Source organism: Pseudophryne corroboree, chromosome 6, assembly GCF_028390025.1.
Source record: "Pseudophryne corroboree isolate aPseCor3 chromosome 6, aPseCor3.hap2, whole genome shotgun sequence".
Lineage (NCBI taxonomy): Eukaryota > Metazoa > Chordata > Amphibia > Anura > Myobatrachidae > Pseudophryne > Pseudophryne corroboree.
The window spans coordinates 781159179-781184204 of NC_086449.1; the positions used below are offsets into that span (position 1 = coordinate 781159179).

Sequence of the window (25026 nt, forward strand, 5' to 3'; positions counted from 1 at the left end):
AGTGACTGAATGAGCCCTGCCCATTTGTGCAGATTACCAAAGGACTCACTGCCGGGCCGTGCTGTCACTCCTCCCCGCAGCTGCCTTAGGCTTGTCGAGCCGACAGCTCTCGGCAGTGCTGTAGGTTGCTGGGGACCTAGTGAGATGAGGAGGGCTGGGCTTGCCTCTGCCGCCGAGAGCTTGGAGGAAGCCCAGCACTTCCGTAGGTGCTGGGCATGCCCCAACAGTGACACCACCGCCCGCGCCTCCTGTAGTAACGTCTGTGGACCACACGCCCACTTTACGGACGTTACATGGCCGTGCCCCCTTTTTCGGCCACGAGCTCACACGTGTGACCCCGCATTCCGGCGCTCAGAGATAGTATATGAGTGTATATTATATATATATATATATATATATATATATATATATATATATATATATATATATATATACATACATACATACAGGTTGAGTATCCCATATCCAAATATTCCGAAATACGGACTTTTTTGAGTGAGATAGTGAAACCTTTGTTTTTTGATTGCTCAATGTACACAAACTTTGTTTAATACACAAAGTTATTAAAAATATTGTATTAAATGACCTTCAGGCTGTGTGTATAAGGTGTATATGAAACATAAATGAATTGTGTGACTGTAGACACACTTTGTTTAATGCACAAAGTTATAAAAAATATTGGCAAAAATGACCTTCAGGCTGTGTGTATAAGTGTATATGTAACATAAATGCATTCTGTGCTTAGATTTAGGTCCCATCACCATGATATCTCATTATGGTATGCAATTATTCCAAAATACGGAAAAATCCCATATCCAAAATACCTCTGGTCCCAAGCATTTTGGATAAGGGATACTCAACCTGTAATATAAAAAAAAAAAATATATAATATATATATATATATATATATATATATATATATATATATATATATATATATATATATATATATATATATATATATATATTCGTCAGCTCCTGACGAAGTCCCACAGTGACGAAACGCGTTGGGCGTGGCTTGCATCTGTAGACGAAGTCGGTCTCCAGTCTGGAACAGAGCAGACGATCTCTCCGTGAAAAATACTCCGCCAGCAGAAGGTTCAGCCCGAGGCGGCAGTTATCGGAGGACTGGCTAAGTGCATCAATTTTAACTTTCATGTATGTGGATATTTACACAGTAAAGTGTTACCTTTTATTATTATTCACCGGTGCGCTCTCCTTATTTTTGATATTATTTAGAAATCCCTTACTCCTGGCAGGAGTGGATGAGCAGGCACCACATGAGCAAACAAACTCTGGACTAACCGCAGTGTGCACGGATCTAAATTCTACATATACATACATACATACATACATACAATATCTCTCTATCTCAAGAAGTTGCACTCGCATATTGAAGCTTCACAACCACTGGGGTGCATAAACCAGAGATCTGTCCATTCCAGACACTGTCCCAAGTATAGGAAAAAATAGCAAGGAACGCACTCACCAGATTTCATCAATATTGAAAGGTAAAAGTCTTTTTAATTCTGCTCACATGATTTACAGGGTTCAGGGTCAACGTTTCGGTCCTCTCTGGAACCTTTGTCAAGACCAAAGATTTTAGTCTGCCATCAGATGGTGACTGTGCAGGGGAGATGGCAGCCTAAAATCTTTGGTCTTGACAAAGGTTCCAGAGAGGACCGAAACGTTGACCCTGACAATCATGTGAGCAGAATTAAAACGACTTTTACCTTTCAATATTGATGAAATCTGATATATAGAGATAGATAGATAGAGATATTTTCTACAAATGCATGGTTAACTCAATACAGTGCAAATACATTTGTGTCCCCCACAGGATACAGCCCTACTTTCAACGTCCTGACACCTCCATCCACCACACAAGCCAGAACAGTGACAGTACGTTGCACCTTTAGAACACTGCAGTGTGACGGATACATACCTTTCTGTGCCTTAAACCTCTGAGATTTCTCAAACGACACAGGTCCCTTAAGGCCATCTGACGTTTTTATATCATAGGAGCCTGGACATGGAGCACAGCCTATAATAATAATAATACATTTAAAAATAAATACTTCAGTTAGAGCATGTACAGTATATCAGGATGATGGACACTGGAGAAGACGAGGGGCAATGTGTAACAGCCTGTGAGATTCAGGCCGTACAGGAATTTCTGCGAGACTGCCTGTATTTTAAAACAGGCATTCATTTACAAGGAAAAAACAATATGGTTTTGCCATGTAAATGAGTGCCGCTTTAAAAATACAGGCAAACTTGCAGGAATTCCCAAACAGCCTGCATCTCGCATGGATTTGTGTTCACAAATAGTCCCTTCTTTTTAATGTTGGCAGCATGTTGTAACATAGCATGCCATGCGACCAACCGAGCGTGTGACCTACAGAACCCTCCAACACAAAAGAAAATAAGAATTTACTTACCGATAATTCTATTTCTCGTAGTCCGTAGTGGATGCTGGGGACTCCGTAAGGACCATGGGGAATAGCGGCTCCGCAGGAGACTGGGCACAAAAGTAAAGCTTTAGAACTACCTGGTGTGCACTGGCTCCTCCCCCTATGACCCTCCTCCAAGCCTCAGTTAGGATACTGTGCCCGGACGAGCGTACACAATAAGGAAGGATTTTGAATCCCGGGTAAGACTCATACCAGCCACACCATATAACTTGTGATCTAAACCCAGTTAACAGCATGATAACAGAGGAGCCTCTAGAAAAGATGGCTCACTACAGAAATAACACGATTTTTTTGGTAACAATAACTATGTACCAGTATTGCAGACAATCCGCACTTGGGATGGGCGCCCAGCATCCACTACGGACTATGAGAAATAGAATTATCGGTAAGTAAATTCTTATTTTCTCTGACGTCCTAGTGGATGCTGGGGACTCCGTAAGGACCATGGGGATTATACCAAAGCTCCCAAACGGGCGGGAGAGTGCGGATGACTCTGCAGCACCAAATGAGAGAACTCCAGGTCCTCCTCAGCCAGGGTATCAAATTTGTAGAATTTTACAAACGTATTTGCTCCTGACCAAGTAGCTGCTCGGCAAAGTTGTAAAGCAGAGACCCCTCGGGCAGCCGCCCAAGATGAGCCCACCTTCCTTGTGGAATGGGCTTTTACAGATTTTGGCTGTGGCAGGCCTGCCACAGAATGTGCAAGCTGAATTGTACTACAAATCCAACGAGCAATAGTCTGCTTAGAAGCAGGAGCACCCAGCTTGTTGGGTGCATACAGAATAAACAACGAGTCAGATTTTCTGACTCCAGCCGTCCTGGAAACCTATATTTCCAGGGTCCTGACAACGTCTAGCAACTTGGAGTCCTCCAAATCCCTAGTAGCCGCAGGCACCACAATAGGTTGATTCAGGTGAAACGCTGAAAACCACCTTAGGGAGAAACTGAGGACCAGTCCTCAATTCCGCCCTGTCCGAATGGAAAATCAGATGAGGGCTTTTACAGGATAAAGCCGCCAATTCTGACACGCACCTGGCCCAGGCCAGGGCCAACAGCATGACCACTTTCCATGTGAGATATTTTAACTCCACATATTTAAGTGGTTCAAACAAATGTGACTTTTGGAACCCAAAAACTACATTTAGATCCCAAGGTGCCACTGGAGGCACAAAAGGAGGCTGTATATATAGTACCCCTTTCACAAACGTCTGAACTTCAGGGACTGAAGCTAGTTCTTTTTGGAAGAAAATGGACAGGGCCGAAATTTGAACCTTAACGGACCCCCATTTCAGGCCCATAGACACTCCTGTTTGCAGGAAATGTAGGAATCGACCTAGTTGAAAAATTCCTCCGTCGGGGCCTTACTGGCCTCGCACCACGCAACATATTTTCGCCAAATGCGGTGATAATGTTTTGCGGTTATATCTTTCCTGGCTTTGATCAGGATAGGAATGACTTCATCCGGAATGCCTTTCTCCTTCAGGATCCGGCGTTCAACCGCCATGCCGTCAAACGCAGCCGCGGTAAGTCTTGGAACAGACAGGGTCCTTGCTGGAGCAGGTCCCTTCTTAGAGGTAGAGGCCATGGATCCTCCGTGAGCATCTCTTGAAGTTCCGGTTACCAAGTCCCTCTTGGCCAATCCGGAGCCACGAATATAGTGCTTACTCCTCTCCATCTTATAATTCTCAGTACCTTGGGTATGAGAGGCAGAGGAGGGAACACATACACTGACTGGTACACCCACTGTGTTACCAGAGCGTCTACAGCTATTGCCTGAGGGTCCCTTGACCTGGCGCAATACTTGTCGAGTTTTATAAACATGTGGAAGACTTCTGGGTGAAGTCCCCACTCTCCCGGGTGGAGGTCGTGTCTACTGAGGAAGTCTGCTTCCCAGTTGTCCACTCCCGGAATGAATACTGCTGACAGTGCTATCACATGATTTTCCGCCCAGCGAAGAATCCTTGCAGCTTCTGCCTTGCCCTCCTGCTTCTTGTGTCACCCTGTCTGTTTACGTGGGTGACTGCCGTGATGTTGTCCGAATGGATCAACTCCGGGTGACCTTGAAGCAGAAGTCTTGCTGAGCTTAGAGCATTGTAAATGGCCCTTAGCTTCAGGATATTTATGTGAAGTGATGTCTCCAGGCTTGACCATAAGCTCTGGAAATTCCTTCCCTGTGTGACTGCTCCCCAGCCTCGCAGGCTGGCATCCGTGGTCACCAGGACCCAGTCCTGAATGTCGAATCTGCGGCCCTCTAGAAGATGAGCACTCTGCAACCACCACAGGAGAGACACCCTTGTGCTTGGTGACAGGGTTATTCGCTGACGCATCTGAAGATGCGACCCGAACCATTTGTCCAGCAGGTCCCACTGGAAAGTTCTTGCGTGGAATCTGCCGAATGGGATTGCTTCGTAGGAAGTCACCATTTTTCCCAGAACCCTTTCATTAATGTACAGAGACTTGGCTCGGTTATAGGAGGTTCCCGATTAGCTCGGATAACTCCCTGACTTTCTCCTCCGGGAGAAACACCTTTTTCTGGACTGTGTCCAGGATCATCACTAGGAACAGAAGACGAGTCGTCGGAATCAGCTGCGATTTTGGAATATTGAGAATCCAATCGTGCTGCCGCAACACTACCTGAGATAGTGCTACACCGACCTCCAACTGTTCCCTGGATCTTACCCTTATCAGGGAATCGTCCAAGTAAGGGATAACTAAAATTCCCTTCCTTCGAAGGAGTATCATCATTTCGGCCATTACCTTGGTAAAGACCCGGGGTGCCGTGGACCATCCATACGGCAGCGTCTGAAAATGATAGTGACAGTTCTGTACCACAAATCTGAGGTACCCTTGGTGAGAAGGGTAAATTGGGACATGAAGGTAAGCATCCTTGATGTCCCGAGACATCATGTAGTCCCCTTCTTCCAGGTTCGCAATCACTGCTCTGAGTGACTCAATCTTGAATTTGAACCTCCGTATGTAAGTGTTCAAGATTTTAGATTTAGACTCGGTCTCACCGAGCCGTCCGGCTTCGGTACCACAACCGTGTGGAATAATACCCCGTTCCCTGTTGCAGGAGGGGTACCTTGATTATCACCTGCTAGGAATACAGCTTGTGAATGGCTTCCAAAACTGCCTCCCTGTCAGAGGGAGACATCGGTAAAGCCGACTTTAGGAAACGGCGAGGGGGAGACGTCTCGAATTCCAATTTGTACCCCTGAGATATCATCTGAAGGATCCAGGGGTCTAATTGCGAGTGAGCCCACTGCGCGCTGAAATTCATTGAGACGGGCCCCCACCGTGACTGATTCTGCTTGTAAAGCCCCAGCGTCATACTGAGGGCTTGGCAGAGGCGGGAGATGGCTTCTGTTCCTGGGAACTGGCTGATTTCTGCAGCCTTTTTCCTCTCCCTCTGTCACGGGGCAGAAATGAGGAACCTTTTGCCCGCTTGCCCACGAAAGGACTGCGCCTGATAATACGGCGTCTTCTTATGTTGAGAGGCGACCTGGGGTACAAACGTGGATTTCCCAGCTGTTGCCGTGGCCACCTCCGCCTCACCTGACCACTGTCGTGTCCATAACCCTCTACTGGCAGAAATGGACAACGCACTTAGACTTGATGCCAGTCGGCAAATATTCCGCTGTGCATCACGCATATCTAGAAATGCATCTTTTAAATGCTCTATAGACAATAATATACTGTCCCTATCTAGGGTATCAATATTTTCAGTCAGGGAATCCGACCACGCCAACCCAGCACTGCACATCCAGGCTGAGGCGATTGCTGGTCGCAGTATAACACCAGTATGTGTGTAATTACATTTTAGGATACCCTCCTGCTTTCTATCAGCAGGATCCTTAAGGGCGGCCATCTCAGGAGAGGGTAGAGCCCTTGTTCTTACAAGCGTGTGAGCGCTTTATCCACCCCTAGGGGGTGTTTCCCAACGCACCCTAACCTCTGGCGGGAAAGGATATAATGCCAATAACATTTTAGAAATTATCAGTTGTTATCGGGGGAAACCCACGCATCATCACACACCTTATTTAATTTCTTAGATTCAGGAAAACTACAGGTAGTTTTTCCTCACCGAACATAATACCCCTTTTTGGTGGTACTCGTATTATCAGAAATGTGTAAAACATTTTTCATTGCCTCAATCATGTAACGTGTGGCCCTACTGGAAGTCACATTTGTCTCTTCACCGTCGACACTGGAGTCAGTATCCGTGTCGGCGTCTATATCTGCCATCTGAGGTAACGGGCGCTTTAGAGCCCCTGACGGCCTATGAGACGTCTGGACAGGCACAAGCTGAGTAGCCGGCTGTCTCATGTCAACCACTGTCTTTTATACAGAGCTGACACTGTCACGTAATTCCTTCCAACAGTTCATCCACTCAGGTGTCGACCCCCTAGGGGGTGACATCACTATTACAGGCAATCTGCTCCGTCTCCACATCATTTTTCTCCTCATACATGTCGACACAAACGTACCGACACACAGCACACACACAGGGAATGCTCTGATAGAGGACAGGACCCCACTAGCCCTTTGGGGAGACAGAGGGAGAGTTTGCCAGCACACACCAGAGCGCTATATATATATATATATATATATATACAGGGATAACCTTATATAAGTGTTTTTCCCCTTATAGCTGCTGTATTTTTAATACTGCGCGTAATTAGTGCCCCCCTCTCTTTTTTAACCCTTTCTGTAGTGTAGTGACTGCAGGGGAGAGCCAGGGAGCTTCCCTCCAACGGAGCTGTGAGGGAAAATGGCGCCAGTGTGCGGAGGAGATAGGCTCCGCCCCTTCTCGGCGGCCTTATCTCCCGTTTTTCTGTGTATTCTGGCAGGGGTTAAATTCATCCATATAGCCCAGGAGCTATATGTGATGCATTTTTTTGCCAGCCAAGGTGTTTTTATTGCGTCTCAGGGCGCGCCCCCCCCCCCCCCCCAGCGCCCTGCACCCTCAGTGACCGGAGTGAGAAGTGTGCTGAGAGCAATGGCGCACAGCTGCAGTGCTGTGCGCTACCTTGTTGAAGACAGGACGTCTTCTGCCGCCGATTTTCCAGACCTCTTCTGTCTTCTGGCTCTGTAAAGGGGCCAGCGGCGCGGCTCTGGGACCTATCCATGGCTGGGCCTGTGATCGGTCCCTCTGGAGCTAATGTCCAGTAGCCTAAGAAGCCCAATCCACTCTGCACGCAGGTGAGTTCGCTTCTTCTCCCCTTAGTCCCTCGATGCAGTGAGCCTGTTGCCAGCAGGTCTCACTGAACATAAAAAACCTAAAACTAAACTTTTCACTAAGCAGCTCAGGAGAGCCACCTAGTGTGCACCCTTCTCGTTCGGGCACAAAAATCTAACTGAGGCTTGGAGGAGGGTCATAGGGGGAGGAGCCAGTGCACACCAGGTAGTTCTAAAGCTTTACTTTTGTACCCAGTCTCCTGCGGAGCCGCTATTCCCCATGGTCCTTACGGAGTCCCCAGCATCCACTAGGACGTCAGAGAAATCAGATTACTATTGGTCATATTACTCTGGTTCCAACTATATTAACAGTTTCCAGTGATGAAGGAAAACATTTTCTGTAAGAAAAGGGCTCGGACATAAGGGGCCACATGGAGGAGGCGGGGGGCTCATCAGATATACGGGCCAACCTGCCACAGGGAGTAGGAGGAGGGCTCATCAAACATAAGGGGCAACCTACCACAAGGAGGAGGGGGGCTCATCAGACCTACGGGGCAACTTGCCACAGGGAGGGGGGGCTCATCAGACATAAGGGGCAACCTGCCACAGGGAGGAGGGGGGTTCGGACATAAGGGGCAACCTGCCACAGGGAGGCTCATCAGACCTACTGGGCAACCTGCCACAGGGATGATGAGTAGGAGAGTTCGGACATAAGGGGCGACCTGCCACAGGGATAAGGAGGGGGGCTCATCAGACCTACGGGGCAACCTGCCACAGGGATGAGTAGGAGGGTTCGGACATAAGGGGCAAGGTTGGTTCTATATCGGAGTGGCTGAAGGGACCTTGTGATGTTTCTAGGGGAGGAGCTACAGGTGAACAGGGTACCCGAATAGTACCCTCGCGGGCTCGCCGCGCTTCGGGCACGGTGGCTCGCTCCGCTCCGCTCCGCTCACCACCTAATTACTAAAGGTAATAGTTGGTGGCGTGGATAGTAGAGGAACTATCCCGCTGGTCTAGCTCCTGCCCCTTGCGTCGTAACTCCTCCCCCTTACGGAAAAGGTCCCTTAGCCCACTTGATTCTAGCATCTACCTAAGGGGCAACCTGCCACAGGAAGGAGAAGGAGGGGGATTCGGACAGAAGGGGCAACCTTGCCACAGGGAGGTGGAGGAATGCTCACCAGACCTATGGGGCAACCGGACACAGAAAGGAGGAGGGCTCATCAGACCTGCCGGACAACCTGCCACGGAAGGAGGAGAGTTCGGACATAAGGGTCAACCTGCCACAGGGAAGAGGAGGGTTCCGACACAGGGGTCAACCTGCCACAGGGAAGAGGATTTGGACATAAGGGGCAATCTGCCACAGGGAGGAGGGGGACTCATCAGACCTATGGGTCAACCTTCCACAGGGAGGAGGAGGCTCATCAGACATAAGGGGCAAACTGCCACAGGGAGGAGGAGGGGGGCTCATCAGACATAAGGGGCAACCTACCACAGGGAGGAGGAGGAGGGGGGCTCATCAGACATAAGGCAGGAGTTGGGTACGGACATAAGGGGCAACCTGCCACAAGGAGGAGGAGGGGAAATTGGACATCTTGTTATACTGTCTGTCACAGCAGTAGGAGCTAGTGATGGAAAGCAACAACTGATATTCGCTGTTGATGGCACAGTCCCAGGGCAGATAGAAAAGCAGCACATGCCCCCATATAACCCGCACTGCCATGGTCAGGAGGCACCATGATGAGGAGCCATTCACTGCCCGTATGTATATGATGCAGGGAACACCAGAGCGGGTGCCCCGGGGCGGACATACCTACCCACATGCTCGTTGAACCGCCGGAGAGGCGCTTTGGGAAAGGACATGACGGCGGCTGAGCTTCTGCTGCCGGATCCCGGTCACTATACAACCTGCCACTGACTAGTACTGCCCGTCTCCTGGGACCTGTTTTCTTTAAAAACTGCGCAGAAGAGTCCTTTCCACCAATAGCAGAGCAACTCCCGACCAGCACCGGGCGTCCAGCCCCGTCTACCAGCTACTGGCCAATCGCCGGACAGAGCAGTTCTCTAACCAACCAATGGCTGCAGCCCATACGTCGCGTCCCCATGCTGCGTCCAGGGAGGGCGTGTCTTACGTGCGTCTCAGAGCGATGGAGGCGTCTGATGGTCATATACAGGATGACGGACAGGAGTCTCGGCCAATGGGAGGTGGGCTTGTAGGGATGGCATGGATGAGTAACGCAAATTACATTTCTATGTTGTATCACGTGATTCTCCACCGGGTTAAAGTGACACATGCGCAGTGAGCCCTGAGGCCGCCGCTCAGGCATAGCGGCCAGAAGAAGCGGAAGTAGGGCACTCTAACATAACACTTCCAGAGAAGCCGTTGAGCCGACACAGTCTGGAGATTTACTCCCCCAACACCAGGTAACTACCTGGTGCGCCGGGGCCATTTTCCTTAGTACGCATGCGCAGGTCTCCGGGATCATGGCGCCGGCGTCATTTTCCCAGTGATTATTTGATCTGCTTTGGTGAATTCTGACAAGGTACACATAGTCAGCTGATGCAGGCTGTGCGGTGAGTGCTCCTCCCCCCCCCCCCGGTCATTCACAGTGCCCATCCGATGTGTAATTCCGTGACATATGTATCTTAGCCTGGAGAGAGAACGTGCCAACCAATCAGCCCCGACTGTCATTTTTCAAACACAGCCTGTATCATAGCAGTTAGGAGCTGATTGGTTGCTACTTCATCTCTCCAAGGCTTCGTACATAGACCACTTGTACCCCATTTCACACCACACAAATAATCCGTTATTCCGGGTCACTCCTGAATTCCCAGGTTGCCTGACCCGAAATGTCAACCTGGAAATAAAGAAGAGTTATCCCTGGATTATTACCGGGTCAGGTACAGTGTGAACGGGTTGCCAGGTCGATGCGACCTGGGACCCGTTCACAGTATAGGCAGAGGCGGCGTAGAGATGATGTAATCTCCCAGCGCCGCACCCGCCCTGATGCTGGCTCTGCCCGTGATGGTGGGATAAATTATATGCCATCACAAGGTGTGTTGCGCTTACAGCACTGATAGAATTATATTTGACGGCTTCTGGGCTTAGCGTGAGGCCATTGGCGCCTGGACAGCCCGCTTTACTCCCTAAGTGGGTGGCCGACCAAGGGCTTTCTTTTTGAAATCGGGAGATTTGCCTGTTCTTCCGGGAGGGCCCCCCAGTTTTCAGGAGCCTCTCGGCCATTCTGTGAGGGGAGGCAAGTATGGCTAGAATGCAGTGCTAAACTGCACGCTAGAATAACCAGATTTGCTATGAATCCCATCAATTTAGCCATGCCCCTCTATAAAATGCAGTGAACTGTGGCTTTAAACACTGCTGGGTGGGGCTACAATGACAAGAATGTGATGCCACGTCCCTCATCAGATTTCTTAAAAATACAGGCAAGTATGCAGAAATCAGGGTTACATACAGAACAAAAATGCATAGTAAGAACACCTCCTGCCACAATTACAATCGAAAAGACGTCAACCCAAAAACCTCCTTTTCTCTAACGTCCTAGAGGATCCTGGGGACTCCGTAAGGACCATGGGGATAGACGGGCTCCGCAGGAGACATGGGCACTTTAAGAAATACTTTGACTCTGGGTGTGCACTGGCTCCTCCCTCTGTGCCCCTCCTCCAGACCTCAGTTTGATACTGTGCCCAGTGGAGACTGGGTGCATTTCAGGAGCTCTCCTGAGTTTCCTGTAAATAAAGCATTTTAGTTAGTTTTTTTTATGTTCAGGGATCCTGCTGGTAACAGACTCCCTGCATCGAGGGACTGAGGAGAGAGAAACAGACCCACTTCTCTGAGTTTCAGGGCTCTATTTCTTAGGCTACTGGACACCATTAGCTACAGAGGGATCGGTACGCAGGTCTCACCCTAGCCGTCCGTCCCAGAGCCGCGCCGCCGTCCTCCTCTCAGAGCCGGAAGATAGAAGCCGGGTGAGTATTGAGGAAAAGACATCAGAGGCGGCAGAAGACACCTTGATCTTCATAGAGGTAACGCACAGCACTGCAGCTGTGCGCCATTGCTCCCATTCACCTCACACACCTCGGTCACTGTAAGGGTGCAGGGCGCAGAGGGGGGTGCCCTGGGCAGCAATATAAACCTCTCCTATGGCAAATACACATATATACATGTACAGCTGGGCACTGTACATGTATATAAAGAGCCCCCGCCATGTTATTAAGAATTTTGAGCGGGACAGAAGCCCGCCGCCGAGGGGGCGGGGCTTCTCCCTCAGCACTCACCAGCGCCATTTTTTTCCACAGCATCGCTGAGAGGAAGCTCCCCGGACTCTCCCCTGCTTAACACACGGTGAAAGAAGGGTTTTAAAGTAGAGGGGGGGGCACATAATTGGCGCATATACATAACAAAAGCGCTACTGGGTAAACATACTGTGTTTTTTCCTGGGTCATATAGCGCTGGGGTGTGTGCTGGCATACTCTTTCTCTGTCTCTCCAAAGGGCCTGGTGGGGAACCTGTCTTCAGAAAAGAGCTTCCCTGTGTGTGTGTGGTGTGTCGGTACGCGTGTGTCGACATGTCTGAGATTGAAGGCTCACTTAAGGAAGAGGGGGAGTGTATGAATGTTAGGTATCTGTCGGCAGTGCCGACACCTGACTGGATGGATATGTGGAATGTTTTAAGTGCTAATGTTAATTTATTGCACAAAAGATTAGACAAAGCTGAAGCTGGGGTACAGTCAGGGAGTCAACCCATGCCTGTCCCAATGTCGCCTGGACCTTCGGGGTCTCAGAAGCGCCCACTATCCCAAATAGTTGACACAGATATCGACATGGATTCAGACTCCAGTGTCGACTACGATGATGCAAAATTACAGACAAAGGTGGCTAAATGTATTCGATATGATTATCGCAATAAAAGATGTTTTGCATATCACTGAGGAACCCCCTGTCCCTGACACGAGGGTACATGTGTATAAGGGAAAGAAACCTGAGGTCACCTTTCCCTCCTCACATGAGCTGAACGAATTATGCGAAAAAGCGTGGGAAACTCCAGACAAAAATCTGCAGATTCCCAAAAGGATTCTAATAGCGTATCCTTTCCCGTCGCAGGACAGAATACGGTGGGAATCCTCCCCTAGGGTAGATAAATCAAGGATCCTGCTGACCGCAAGCAGGAGGTTACCTTGAAGTCTATTTACACACATTCTGGTACGTTACTCAGACCGGCTATTGCGTCGGCCTGGGTTTGTAGTGCTGTAGCAGCATGGACAGATTCATTATCAGCGGATATTGAGACCCTTGATAAGGATACCATTTTAATGACCCTAGGGCATATAAAAGATGCTGTCTTATATATGAGGGATGCTCAAAGAGACATTAGTTTACTGGGTTCCAGGATAAACGCTATGTCTATTTCTGCTAGGCGTGTCTTATGGACCCGACAGTGGACAGGTGATGCCGACTCCAAGAGGCATATGGAGTTGTTGCCTTACAAGGGTGAGGAATTGTTAGGAGAGGGCCTCTCGGACCTCGTCTCCACGGCTACGGCAGGTAAATCGAATTTTTTGCCATATATTCCCTCACAATCTAAGAAAGCGCCTCATTATCAAATGCAGTCCTTTTGTTCCAATAAAAGCAAGAGAGTACGTGGATCGTCCTTTCTTGCCAGAGGTAAGGGCAGAGGGAAAAAGCTGCACAACACAGCTAGTTCCCAGGAACAGAAGTCCTCCCCAGCCTCTGCAAAATCCACCGCATGACGCTGGGGCTCCCCTGCAGGAGTCCGCTCCAGTGGGGGCACGTCTTCGACTGTTCAGCCACATCTGGGTTCACTCACAGGTGGATCCCTGGGCAATAGAAATTGTTTCCCAGGGTTACAAGCTGGAATTCGAAGAGGTGCCTCCTCGCCGGTTTTTGAAATCGGCCCTACCGACTTCCCCCCTGGAAAGGGAGATTGTGTTACATGCGATTCACAAATTGTCTTCAACAAGTGGTGGTAGAGGTTCCCCTGCTTCAAAGAGGGAAGGGGTACTACTCAACTCTGTTTGTGGTCCCGAAACCGGACGGTTCGGTCAGACCCATTTTAAATTTAAAATCCCTGAACCTTTACTTAAAACGGTTCAAGTTCAAGATGGAATCGCTCAGATCGTTCATCGCCAGCCTGGAAGGGGGAGATTTTATGGTATCTCTGGACATAAAGGATGCATACCTGCATGTTCCCATATATCCTCCTCATCAGGCGTACCTGAGATTTGCGGTACAGGATTTCCATTACCAATTTCAGACGTTGCCGTTTGGGCTTTCCACGGCCCCGAGAATTTTCACCAAGGTAATGGCGGAAATGATGGTGCTCCTGCGCAAGCAGGGTGTCACAATTATCCCGTACTTGAACGATCTCCTCATAAAAGCGAGATCACGGGAGAAGTTGCTGAACAGCTTATCACTTTCACTGAATGTGTTACAGCGACATGGCTGGGTTCTCAATATTCCAAAGTCGCAGCTGAATCCTACAACTCTTCTGCCCTTCTTGGGCATGATTCTGGACACAGACCAGAAGAGGGTTTTTCTTCCGACAGAAAAAGCGCAGGAACTCATGACTCTAGTCATGAACCTATTGAAGCCAAAACAAGTGTCAATACGTCATTGCACTCAAGTCCTGGAAAAAATGGCGACATACGAAGCCATTCCCTACGGCAGATTCCATGCAAGGACCTTTCAATGGGACCTATTGGACAAATGGACCGGGTCACATCTGCAAATGCATCAGCGGATCACCCTGTCCCCCAGGGCCAGAGTATCTCTCCTGTGGTGGCTGCAAAGTGCTCACCTTCTAGAGGGCCGCAGGTTCGGCATTCAGGACTGGATCCTGGTGACCACGGACGCGAGCCTCCGAGGTTGGGGAGCAGTCACACAGGGAAGAAATTTCCAAGGCCTTTGGTCAAGTCAAGAGACTTGTCTTCACATCAACATCCAGGAACTAAGGGCCATATACAATGCCCTACGTCAAGCGGAGATCTTACTTCGCGATCGACCAGTTCTGATCCAGTCAGACAACATCACCGCAGTAGCTCATGTAAACCGCCAAGGCGGCACAAGGAGCAGAGTGGCAATGGCGGAAGCCACCAGAATTCTTCGCTGGGCGGAGAATCATGTAAGCGCTCTGTCAGCAGTGTTCATTCCGGGAGTGGACAACTGGGAAGCAGACTTCCTCTGCAGACACGACCTGCATCCGGGAGAGTGGGGACTTCATCAGGAAGTCTTCGCGCAGATTGCAAGTCGGTGGGGACTGCCCCAAATAGACATGATGGCGTCCCGTCTCAACAAAAAGCTACAAAGGTATTGCGCCAGGTCAAGAGACCCTCAGGCGGTAGCTGTGGATGCCCTAGTGACACCGTGGGTGTTCCATTCGGTCTATGTGTTTCCTCCTCTTCCTCTCATACCCAAGGTGTTGAGGATAACAAGAAAAAAAGGAGTGAGAACAATACTCATTGTTCCGGATTGGCCACGAAGGACCTGGTATCCGGATCTGCAGGAAATGCTCACAGAAGATCCGTGGCCTCTTCCTCTAAGGTAGGACCTGTTACAACAAGGTCCCTGTCTGTTCCAAGACTTACCGCGGCTGCGTTTGACGGCATGGCGGTTGAACGCCGGATCCTAGCGGAAAAAGGTATTCCGGATGAGGTTATTCCTACGCTAATAAAGGCTAGGAAGGACGTGACATCTAAACATTATCACCGAATATGGCGAAAATATGTTTCTTGGTGTGAGGCCAGGAATGCTCCTACGGAAGAATTCCATCTAGGCTGTTTTCTTCACTTCCTACAAACTGGAGTGAATTTGGGCCTAAAATTAGGCTCCATTGAAGTTCAGATTTCGGCCTTATCCATTTTCTTTCAAAAGGAATTGGCCTCTTTACCTGAAGTACAGACTTTTGTGAAGGGAGTACTGCATATTCAGCCTCCTTTTGTACCTCCGGTGGTGCCTTGGGACCTTAACGTGGTTGGTTTGAACCATTTAAAACAGTGGAGTTGAAATATCTCACTTGGAAGGTGGTCATGTTGTTAGCCTTGGCTTCGGCTAGGCGAGTTTCGGAATTGGCGGCTTTATCACATAAAAGCCCCTATCTGGTTTTCCATATGGATAGAGCGGAATTGCGGACCCGTCCTCAATTCCTACCTAAGGTGGTCTCATCCTTTCATATGAACCAACCTATTGTCGTGCCTGTGGCTACACGTGACTTGGAGGATTCCGAGTCCCTTGATGTGGTCAGGGCTTTGAAAATTTACGTGGCCAGAACGGCTAGGATCAGAAAAACAGAAGCACTGTTTGTCCTGTATGCAGCCAACAAGGTTGGCGGCCCTGCTTCAAAGCAGACTATTGCTCGCTGGATCTGTAACACGATTCAGCAGGCGCATTCTACGGCAGGATTGCAGTTACCGAAATCGGTTAAGGCCCATTCCACTAGGAAGGTGGGCTCGTCTTGAGCGGCTGCCCGAGGGGTCTCGGCACTACAGCTGTGCCGAGCTGCTACTTGGTCGGGGTCAAACACCTTTGCAAAGTTCTATAAGTTTGATACCCTGGCTGAGGAGGACCTCCTGTTTGCTCAATCGGTGCTGCAGAGTCATCCGCACTCTCCCGCCCGTTTGGGAGCTTTGGTATAATCCCCATGGTCCTTACGGATTCCCCAGCATCCTCTAGGACGTTAGAGAAAATAATAATTTAAACCTACCGGTAAATCTTTTTCTCGTAGTCCGTAGAGGATGCTGGGCGCCCGTCCCAAGTGCGGACTACTTCTGCAAGACTTGTATATAGTTTTGCTTACTAAAGGGTTATGTTATAATTTCATCGGTCTCGGACTGATGCTGTGTTGTTTCATACTGTTAACTGGTTAGTATATCACAAGTTATACGGTGTGATTGGTGTGGCTGGTATGAATCTTGCCCTTGGATTAACAAAAATCCTTTCCTCGTACTGTCTGTCTCCTCTGGGCACAGTTTCTCTAACTGAGGTCTGGAGGAGGGGCATAGAGGGAGGAGCCAGTGCACACCCAGAGTCAAAGTCTTTCTTAAAGTGCCCATGTCTCCTGCGGAGCCCATCTATCCCCATAGTCCTTACGGAGTCCCCAGCATCCTCTACGGACTACGTGAAAAAGATTTACCGGTAGGTTTAAAATCTTATTTTTTTATTTCTCTGACGTCCTAGTGGATGCTGGGAACTCCGAAAGGACCATGGGGAATAGCGGCTCCGCAGGAGACTGGGCACAACTAAAGAAAGCTTTTAGGTCACCTGGTGTGCACTGGCTCCTCCCACTATGACCCTCCTCCAAGCCTCAGTTAGATTTTGTGCCCGGCCGAGGTTGGATGCACACTAGGGGCTCTCCTGAGCTTCTAAAAGAAAGTATAGAATTAGGTTTTTTATTTTACAGTGAGACCTGCTGGCAACAGGCTCACTGCAGCGAGGGACTAAGGGGAGAAGAAGCGAACCTACCTGCTTGCAGCTAGCTTGGGCTTCTTAGGCTACTGGACACCATTAGCTCCAGAGGGATCGACCGCATGGAACTGGCCTTGGTGTTCGGTCCCGGAGCCGCGCCGCCGTCCCCCTTACAGAGCCAGAAGCAAGAAGAGGTCCGGAAAATCGGCGGCAGAAGACATCAGTCTTCACCAAGGTAGCGCACAGCACTGCAGCTGTGCGCCATTGCTCCTCATACACACTTCACACTCAGGTCACTGAGGGTGCAGGGCGCTAGGGGGGGGCGCCCTGAGCAGCAATAAAAACACCTTGGCTGGCAAAAATATCACAATATATAGCCCCAGAGGCTATATATGTGATAATTACCCCTGCCAGAATCCATAAAATAGCGGGAGAAAAGTCAGCGAAAAAGGGGCGGAGCTATCTCCCTCAGCACACTGGCGCCATTTCTCCCTCACAGCTCCGCTGGAAGGAAGCTCCCTGGCTCTCCCCTGCAGTCTACACTACAGAAAAAGGGTAAAAAAGAGAGGGGGGGCACTAAATTTAGGCGCAGTATATATAACAGCAGCTATAGGGGACATAATTCAGTTAGTCCCTGCATTATATAGCGCTCTGGTGTGTGCTGGCATACTCTCACTCTGTCTCCCCAAAGGGCTTTTGTGGGTCCTGTCCTCTGTTAGAGCATTCCCTGTGTGTGTGCGGTGTGTCGGTACGGCTGTGTCGACATGTTTGATGAGGATAATGATGTGGAGGCGGAGCAGATGCCTATAGAAGGGATGTCACCCCCTGCGGGGCAGACACCTGAGTGGATGGACTTATGGAAGGAATTGCGTGCACGTGTCGACTCCTTACACAAAAAATTTGACGACATGCCAAATGCGGGACAGCCGGCTTCTCAGCTCGTGCCTGTCCAGGCGTCTCAAAGGCCATCGGGGGCTCTAAAACGCCCGCTACCTCAGATGGCAGATGCAGATGTCGACACGGATACTGACACCAGTGTCGATGACGATGAGTCTAGTCTAATGTCCACTAAGGCCATTCGTTGCATGATTGAAGCAATGAAAGAGGTGTTACAAATTTCTGATATAAACCCAGGTAAAAAAGGGTATTATGTTTGGGGAGAAAAAACTACCCGTGGTTTTTCCCCCATCAGAAGAATTAAATGAAGTGTGTGAAGAAGCGTGGGCTTTCCCTGATAAGATTGGTAATCTCTAAGAAGTTACTAATGGCGTTCCCTTTCCCGCCAGAGGATAGGTCACGTTGGGAGACACCCCCTAGTGTGGATAAAGCGCTCACACGTTTGTCTAAAAAGGTGGCACTACCGTCTCCGGATACGGCCGCCCTCAAGGAACCTGCTGATAGAAAGCAGAAGGCGATCCTGAAGTCTGTATATACACACTCAGGCATTATACTTAGACCAGCTATTGCGTCAGCATGGATGTGCAGTGCTGCCGCTGCGTGGTCAGATTCCCTGTCAGAAAATATTGACACCCTAGACAGGGACACTATTCTGCTAACCATAGAGCATATAAAAGACTCAGTCTTATACATGAGAGATGCACAGAGGGAGATCTGCCGGCTGGCATCTAAAATAAGTGCATTATCCATTTCTGCTAGGAGAGGCTTATGGACTCGCCAGTGGACAGGGGATGCAGATTCAAAAAGGCACATGGAAGTTTTGCCTTATAAGGGTGAGGAGTTATTTGGGGATGGTCTCTCGGACCTAGTTTCCACAGCAACTGCTGGAAAGTCAGCATTTTTACCCCATGTTCCCTCACAGCCTAAAAAGGCGCCGTTTTATCAGGTACAGTCCTTTCGGACTCAGAAAAACAGGCGTGGAAAAGGCGGGTCCTTTCTGTCCAGAGGCAGAGGTAGGGGAAAAAGGCTGCAACAAACAGCAGGTTCCCAGGAGCAAAAGTCCTCCCCCGCTTCTTCCAAGTCCGCCGCATGACGGTGGGTCTCCACAGGCGGAGCCAGGTACGGTGGGGGGCCGCCTCAAAAATTTCAGCGATCAGTGGGCTCGCTCACAGGTGGATCCCTGGATCCTGCAAATAGTATCTCAAGGGTACAAACTGGAATTCGAGGCGTCTCCACCCCACCGGTTCCTAAAATCTGCCTTGCCGATTACTCCTTCAGACAGGGAGGCTGTGCTAGCGGCAATTCACAAGCTGTATTCCCAGCAGGTGATAATCAAGGTGCCCCTACTTCAACAAGGACGGGGTTACTATTCCACACTGTTTGTGGTACCGAAACCGGACGGTTCGGTGAGACCCATTTTAAATTTGAAATCCTTGAACACATACATAAAAAAATTCAAGTTCAAGATGGAATCGCTCAGGGCGGTTATTGCAAGCCTGGACGAGGGGGATTACATGGTATCCCTGGACATCAAGGATGCTTACCTGCATGTCCCCATTTACTATCCTCACCAGGAGTACCTCAGATTTCTGGTACAGGATTGCCATTACCAATTCCAGACGCTGCCGTTTGGACTGTCCACGGCACCGAGGGTGTTTACCAAGGTAATGGCCGAAATGATGATACTCCTTCGAAAAAAGGGAGTTTTAATTATCCCGTACTTGGACGATCTCCTGATAAAGGCGAGGTCCAAGGAGCAGTTGTTGGTGGGAGAAGCACTATCTCAGGAGGTGCTACACCAGCACGGTTGGATTCTGATATTCCAAAATCGCAGCTGGTTCCGACGACACGTCTACTGTTCCTGGGTATGATTCTGGATACAGTCCAGAAAAAAGTGTTTCTCCCGGAGGAGAAAGCCAAGGAGCTGTCATCTCTAGTCAGAGACCTCCTGAAACCAAAACAGGTATCGGTGCACCACTGCACGCGGGTCCTGGGAAAGATGGTGGCTTCTTACGAAGCAATTCCCTTCGGCAGGTTCCATGCCAGAATCTTTCAGTGGGACCTATTGGACCAATGGTCCGGATCGCATCTTCAGATGCATCGCCTAATAACCCTGTCTCCAAGAACCAGGGTGTCTCTGCTGTGGTGGCTGCAGAGTGCTCATCTTCTAGAGGGCCGCAGATTCGGCATACAGGACTGGGTCCTGGTGACCACGGATGCCAGCCTTCGAGGCTGGGGGGCAGTCACACAGGGAAGAAACTTCCAAGGACTATGGTCGAGTCAGGAGACTTCCCTACACATAAATATTCTGGAACTAAGGGCCATTTACAATGCCCTAAGTCAGGCAAAATCCCTGCTTCTACACCAGCCGGTACTGATCCAGTCAGACAACATCACGGCAGTCGCCCATGTAAATCGACAGGGCGGCACAAGAAGCAGGATGGCAATGGCAGAAGCCACAAGGATTCTCCGATGGGCGGAAAATCACCTACTAGCACTGTCAGCAGTGTTCATTCCGGGAGTGGACAACTGGGAAGCAGACTTTCTCAGCAGGCACGACCTCCACCCGGGAGAGTGGGGACTTCATCCAGAAGTCTTCACACTGATTGTAGATCGATGGGAACGGCCACAGGTGGACATGATGGCGTCCCGCCTAAACAAAAAACTAGAGAGATATTGCGCCAGGTCAAGGGACCCTCAGGCGATAGCTGTGGACGCTCTAGTGACACCGTGGGTGTACCAGTCAGTTTATGTGTTCCCTCCTCTGCCTCTCATACCAAGGGTACTGAGAATAATAAGAAAACGAGGAGTAAGAACAATACTCGTGGTTCCGGATTGGCCAAGACGAGCGTGGTACCCGGAACTTCAAGAGATGATCTCAGAGGACCCATGGCCTCTGCCGCTCAGACAGGACCTGCTACAGCAGGGGCCCTGTCTGTTCCAAGACTTACCGTGGCTGCGTTTGACGGCATGGCGGTTGAACGCCGGATCCTAAAGGAAAAGGGCATTCCGGAGGAAGTCATTCCTACGCTGATTAAAGCCAGGAAAGATGTAACTGCAAAGCATTATCACCGCATATGGCAGAAATATGTTGCTTGGTGTGAGGCCAAAAAGGCTCCAACAGAGGAATTTCAACTAGGTCGATTTCTGCACTTCCTACAAGCAGGAGTGACTATGGGCCTGAAATTAGGCTCCATTAAGGTACAGATCTCGGCTCTGTCGATTTTCTTCCAGAAAGAACTAGCTTCACTACCTGAAGTTCAGACGTTTGTGAAAGGAGTGCTGCATATTCAGCCCCCGTTTGTGCCTCCAGTGGCACCTTGGGATCTCAACGTGGTGTTGAGTTTCTTAAAATCACATTGGTTTGAGCCGCTTAAAACCGTGGATCTAAAATATCTCACGTGGAAAGTGGTCATGTTATTGGCGTTGGCTTCAGCCAGGCGTGTGTCAGAATTGGCAGCTTTGTCATGTAAAAGCCCTTATCTGATTTTCCATATGGATAGGGCGGAATTGAGGACTCGTCCCCAGTTTCTCCCTAAGGTGGTATCAGCTTTTCACTTGAACCAACCTATTGTGATGCCTGCGGCTACTAGGGACTTGGAGGATTCCAAGTTACTGGACGTAGTCAGGGCCTTGAAAATTTATGTTTCCAGGACGGCTAGAGTCAGGAAAACTGACTCGCTATTTATCCTGTATGCACCCAACAAACTGGGTGCTCCTGCTTCTAAGCAGACTATTGCTCGCTGGATTTGTAGCACAATTCAGCTGGCGCATTCTGCGGCTGGACTGCCGCATCCTAAATCAGTAAAAGCCCATTCCACAAGGAAGGTGGGCTCATCTTGGGCGGCTGCCCGAGGGGTCTCGGCTTTACAACTTTGCCGAGCAGCTACTTGGTCAGGGGCAAACACGTTTGCAAAATTCTACAAATTTGATACCCTGGCTGAGGAGGACCTTGAGCTCTCTCATTCGGTGCTGCAGAGTCATCCGCACTCTCCCGCCCGTTTGGGAGCTTTGGTATAATCCCCATGGTCCTTTCGGAGTTCCCAGCATCCACTAGGACGTCAGAGAATATAAGATTTTACTCACCGGTAAATCTATTTCTCGTAGTCCGTAGTGGATGCTGGGCGCCCATCCCAAGTGCGGATTGTCTGCAATACTTGTACATAGTTATTGTTAACTAAAGGGTTATTGTTGAGCCATCTGTTGAGAGGCTCAGTTGTTTTTCATACTGTTAAACTGGGTATAGTATCACGAGTTATACAGTGTGATTGGTGTGGCTGGTATGAGTCTTACCCGGGATTCAAAATCCTTCCTTATTATGTTAGCTCGTCCGGGCACAGTGTCCTAACTGAGGCTTGGAGGAGGGTCATAGTGGGAGGAGCCAGTGCACACCAGGTGACCTAAAAGCTTTCTTTAGTTGTGCCCAGTCTCCTGCGGAGCCGCTATTCCCCATGGTCCTTTCGGAGTTCCCAGCATCCACTACGGACTACGAGAAATAGATTTACCGGTGAGTAAAATCTTATTTTTTTTTTTTATTTTTTTTTGGTTCGTTAAATTGAAGTTTGCCGGATAGTAGCTGTTAAATGTATTCAATATTTTTGAGGGGTCAGATATAAGTAACATATGTAAACCATAACAAGAATTCCTGTTACTGTATTACAGGGACCCCCATGGGGTCAGCCAGACACACAATGGCATATATAGTAACTATGCTTCAATGTGAGCAATTTGTCATATCTCCCAACCATAAATTTGTTACATCGATTCTTTATAAGTGAAATGCCATGCTATTCCATCTTCCCCGTCCAACAGTAGGTCGGGCATGTTTTTGGGCATTCAGGGAAAAAGTTGGTCTTGTTGTGGAATTCACGGTTGAATTTATTTAATTGTTTTTCAGTTTCAGAGTTGGCACCACTGCCCCACTGACTGGTTTCCAGCAACAGAAGCTAAACTTTGTGTGTCAGGACAAAGATGAATTTTGATGAGAGAAGCGGCGTTGTGCCATGCAAGACCCCCTGGGGCTGCTGGTACCAAACAATGGAGGAGATCTTCTTGGAAGTGCAGGTGCCCCCGGGCACACAGAGCAGAGATGTTCGCTGCAAACTGGGCATCAGGGACGTAGCACTGTCCGTGCGGGATAACCAGATCTTACAGGTGTCATTGGGGTCTTGATGGGTCATTATGGGAGTGGGTTTACCTAATGTACAGATATGGCTCTCTGCTTGACTTGGACAGATTTATGAAATCTTCCAAAGAGGGTCAAGAAGAGGTGTTGCTGTAGCAACCAATCAGATTCTAGCTATCATTTGTCTAGTACAGTGGTTCTCAAACTCGGTCCTCAGGACCCCACACGGTGCATGTTTTGCAGGTAACCCAGCAGGTGCACAGGTGTATTAATTACTCACTGACGCATTTTAAAAGGTCCACAGGTGGAGCTAATTATGTCACTTGTGATTCTGTGAGGAGACCTGCAAAACATGCACCGTGTGGGGTCCTGAGGACCGAGTTTGGGAACCTGTGGTCTAGTACATTCCATAAAATGGTATCTGAAAACTTGATTAGTTGCTATGGGCAACAGCTACACTTATCCTCTTTAGAAGATTTAATAAATGTCCCCTTTGTGTTGCAGAAGCTGCTTTAAAAACATATGCAGAAGTAGGCAACTTTTGGTCTCTAGCTCTTGTAGAACTACAAGCCCAAGCATGCTTTTCTTGCTGGGACATGTAGTTTCACCAACAGATTGCTTATAAATCCTTTGTAGTGTATGTTACCGTTTAGGTCTAAAAATATTTGCACCAATGATTTGTAGAGTGAGAACCAATCCTCTGTAGAGTCGGCCATTGATGGGCTGTGTTTACAGATGTCCTAGATATCCCTTTAAATAGATGGTCAGTGTATTGTATTGTTTTATGTATGTATCTCTCAGGTCTTTATCATTATATTTATGCCAACCAGTGACTTCTTCTGTCCACAAGCCTGATGAAGGTCCCCAGCTGGTTCGGACGCTTCTGTGGTATAAGTTTTATGACACATAGGTGGTTATTCCGAGTTGATCGCTCGCTATGCCTCCTCCCACTGGGAGTTTATTTTAGCTTAGCAGAAGTGCGAACGAAAGGATCGCAGAGCGACTACAAAATAATTTTGTGCAGTTTCAGAGTAGCTTCAGACCTACTCAGCGCTTGCAATCACTTCAGACAGTTCAATTCCTGTTATGATATCACGAACACGCCCTGCGTTCGGCCAGCCACGCATGCGCAGAAGTGCCGTTTTTTTTGCCTGATCGCAGCGCAGCGACCGAAAGCAGCTAGTGATCAACACGGAATGACCCCCATAGTCTTCAATACTGCACAAATGTCATGCAAAATAGATTTCCTACCGTGGTCACCAGGCATTGCGGTGCTATCCAGCAGTCTGCAACAAATAATTGAATTCATCCCTCTAATGGCCGGATTGAAATCATATTGCACTCGCTATCTCCCCTCTAAAGTGACGGGAGATAGAGGGACGATATTCAAATCTACCCCGGTATCGCGCTCATTACAGTCTGGTTTAGGTGCGTCAAGCGCCTTAACCCGACTAAAACAATGGGCGCGATCGTGAAGAGACCCGTTTGGGCGCCCAAACAGATCTCTGTACACGCATTTCAGATCGCTACCTCCGGGGGTAGCGAGCTGAAATGAAGTTGTCGCACCCGTCGGCAGTAACATTAGAATACCGTAAGCGGGTGTGATAGGGAGAGGGAGGGAGGAACATTTGAATCTTGCCCTGAAAGTTATTATTAAGAAGTTTTGCAAGTGTGACTTAAAACCATGAAGGAAGGAGAGAGAAGTTCTTAAAATTTAAAAATGCAGAATATTACCTTCAAAGCACACCCCTTTCATATAGTTGATTGAGTTGCGGGGTCAATTTCTGAGGTCGCGCTATTTACAATTAGGTCCCTGCGCTAATAATAATAATAGACAAAGTGTTTGCTTTTTTTGCCTGCTTTACTGTAAGTAATGCTTATAAAATAAAAGGGTATATAATCCAATTAGCTGCCAGACAT

General features: G+C 48.9%; 2 protein-coding genes across 4 annotated transcripts in view; one reads left to right on the plus strand and one right to left on the minus strand.

Moving 5' to 3' along the window:
- The window catches only part of HMMR (hyaluronan mediated motility receptor), a 106002-nt gene extending 96309 nt beyond the window's left edge, over positions 1-9693 (minus strand). Inside the window, exons 1-2 of one of the 2 annotated variants that reach the window (XM_063928745.1) lie at positions 9467-9693; positions 1946-2044 (exon numbers count right to left, since the gene is read on the minus strand). In XM_063928745.1, coding sequence (XP_063784815.1) covers positions 1946-2044; positions 9467-9512 — 145 coding nt within the window. In that variant the 5' untranslated portion in view covers positions 9513-9693. The remainder of the gene's footprint in view (positions 1-1945; positions 2045-9466) is intronic. The other variant, XM_063928744.1, reaches the window with a different exon arrangement.
- Positions 9694-9915: 222 nt separating this feature from the next.
- Positions 9916-25026, plus strand: part of NUDCD2 (NudC domain containing 2) — a 37137-nt gene continuing 22026 nt past the window's right edge. The window contains exons 1-2 of one of the 2 annotated variants that reach the window (XM_063928746.1): positions 9916-10073; positions 22879-23135. In XM_063928746.1, coding sequence (XP_063784816.1) covers positions 22953-23135 — 183 coding nt within the window. In that variant the 5' untranslated portion in view covers positions 9916-10073; positions 22879-22952. Of the gene's footprint in view, positions 10074-10116; positions 10224-22878; positions 23136-25026 lie in introns of those variants that run through there. The other variant, XM_063928747.1, reaches the window with a different exon arrangement.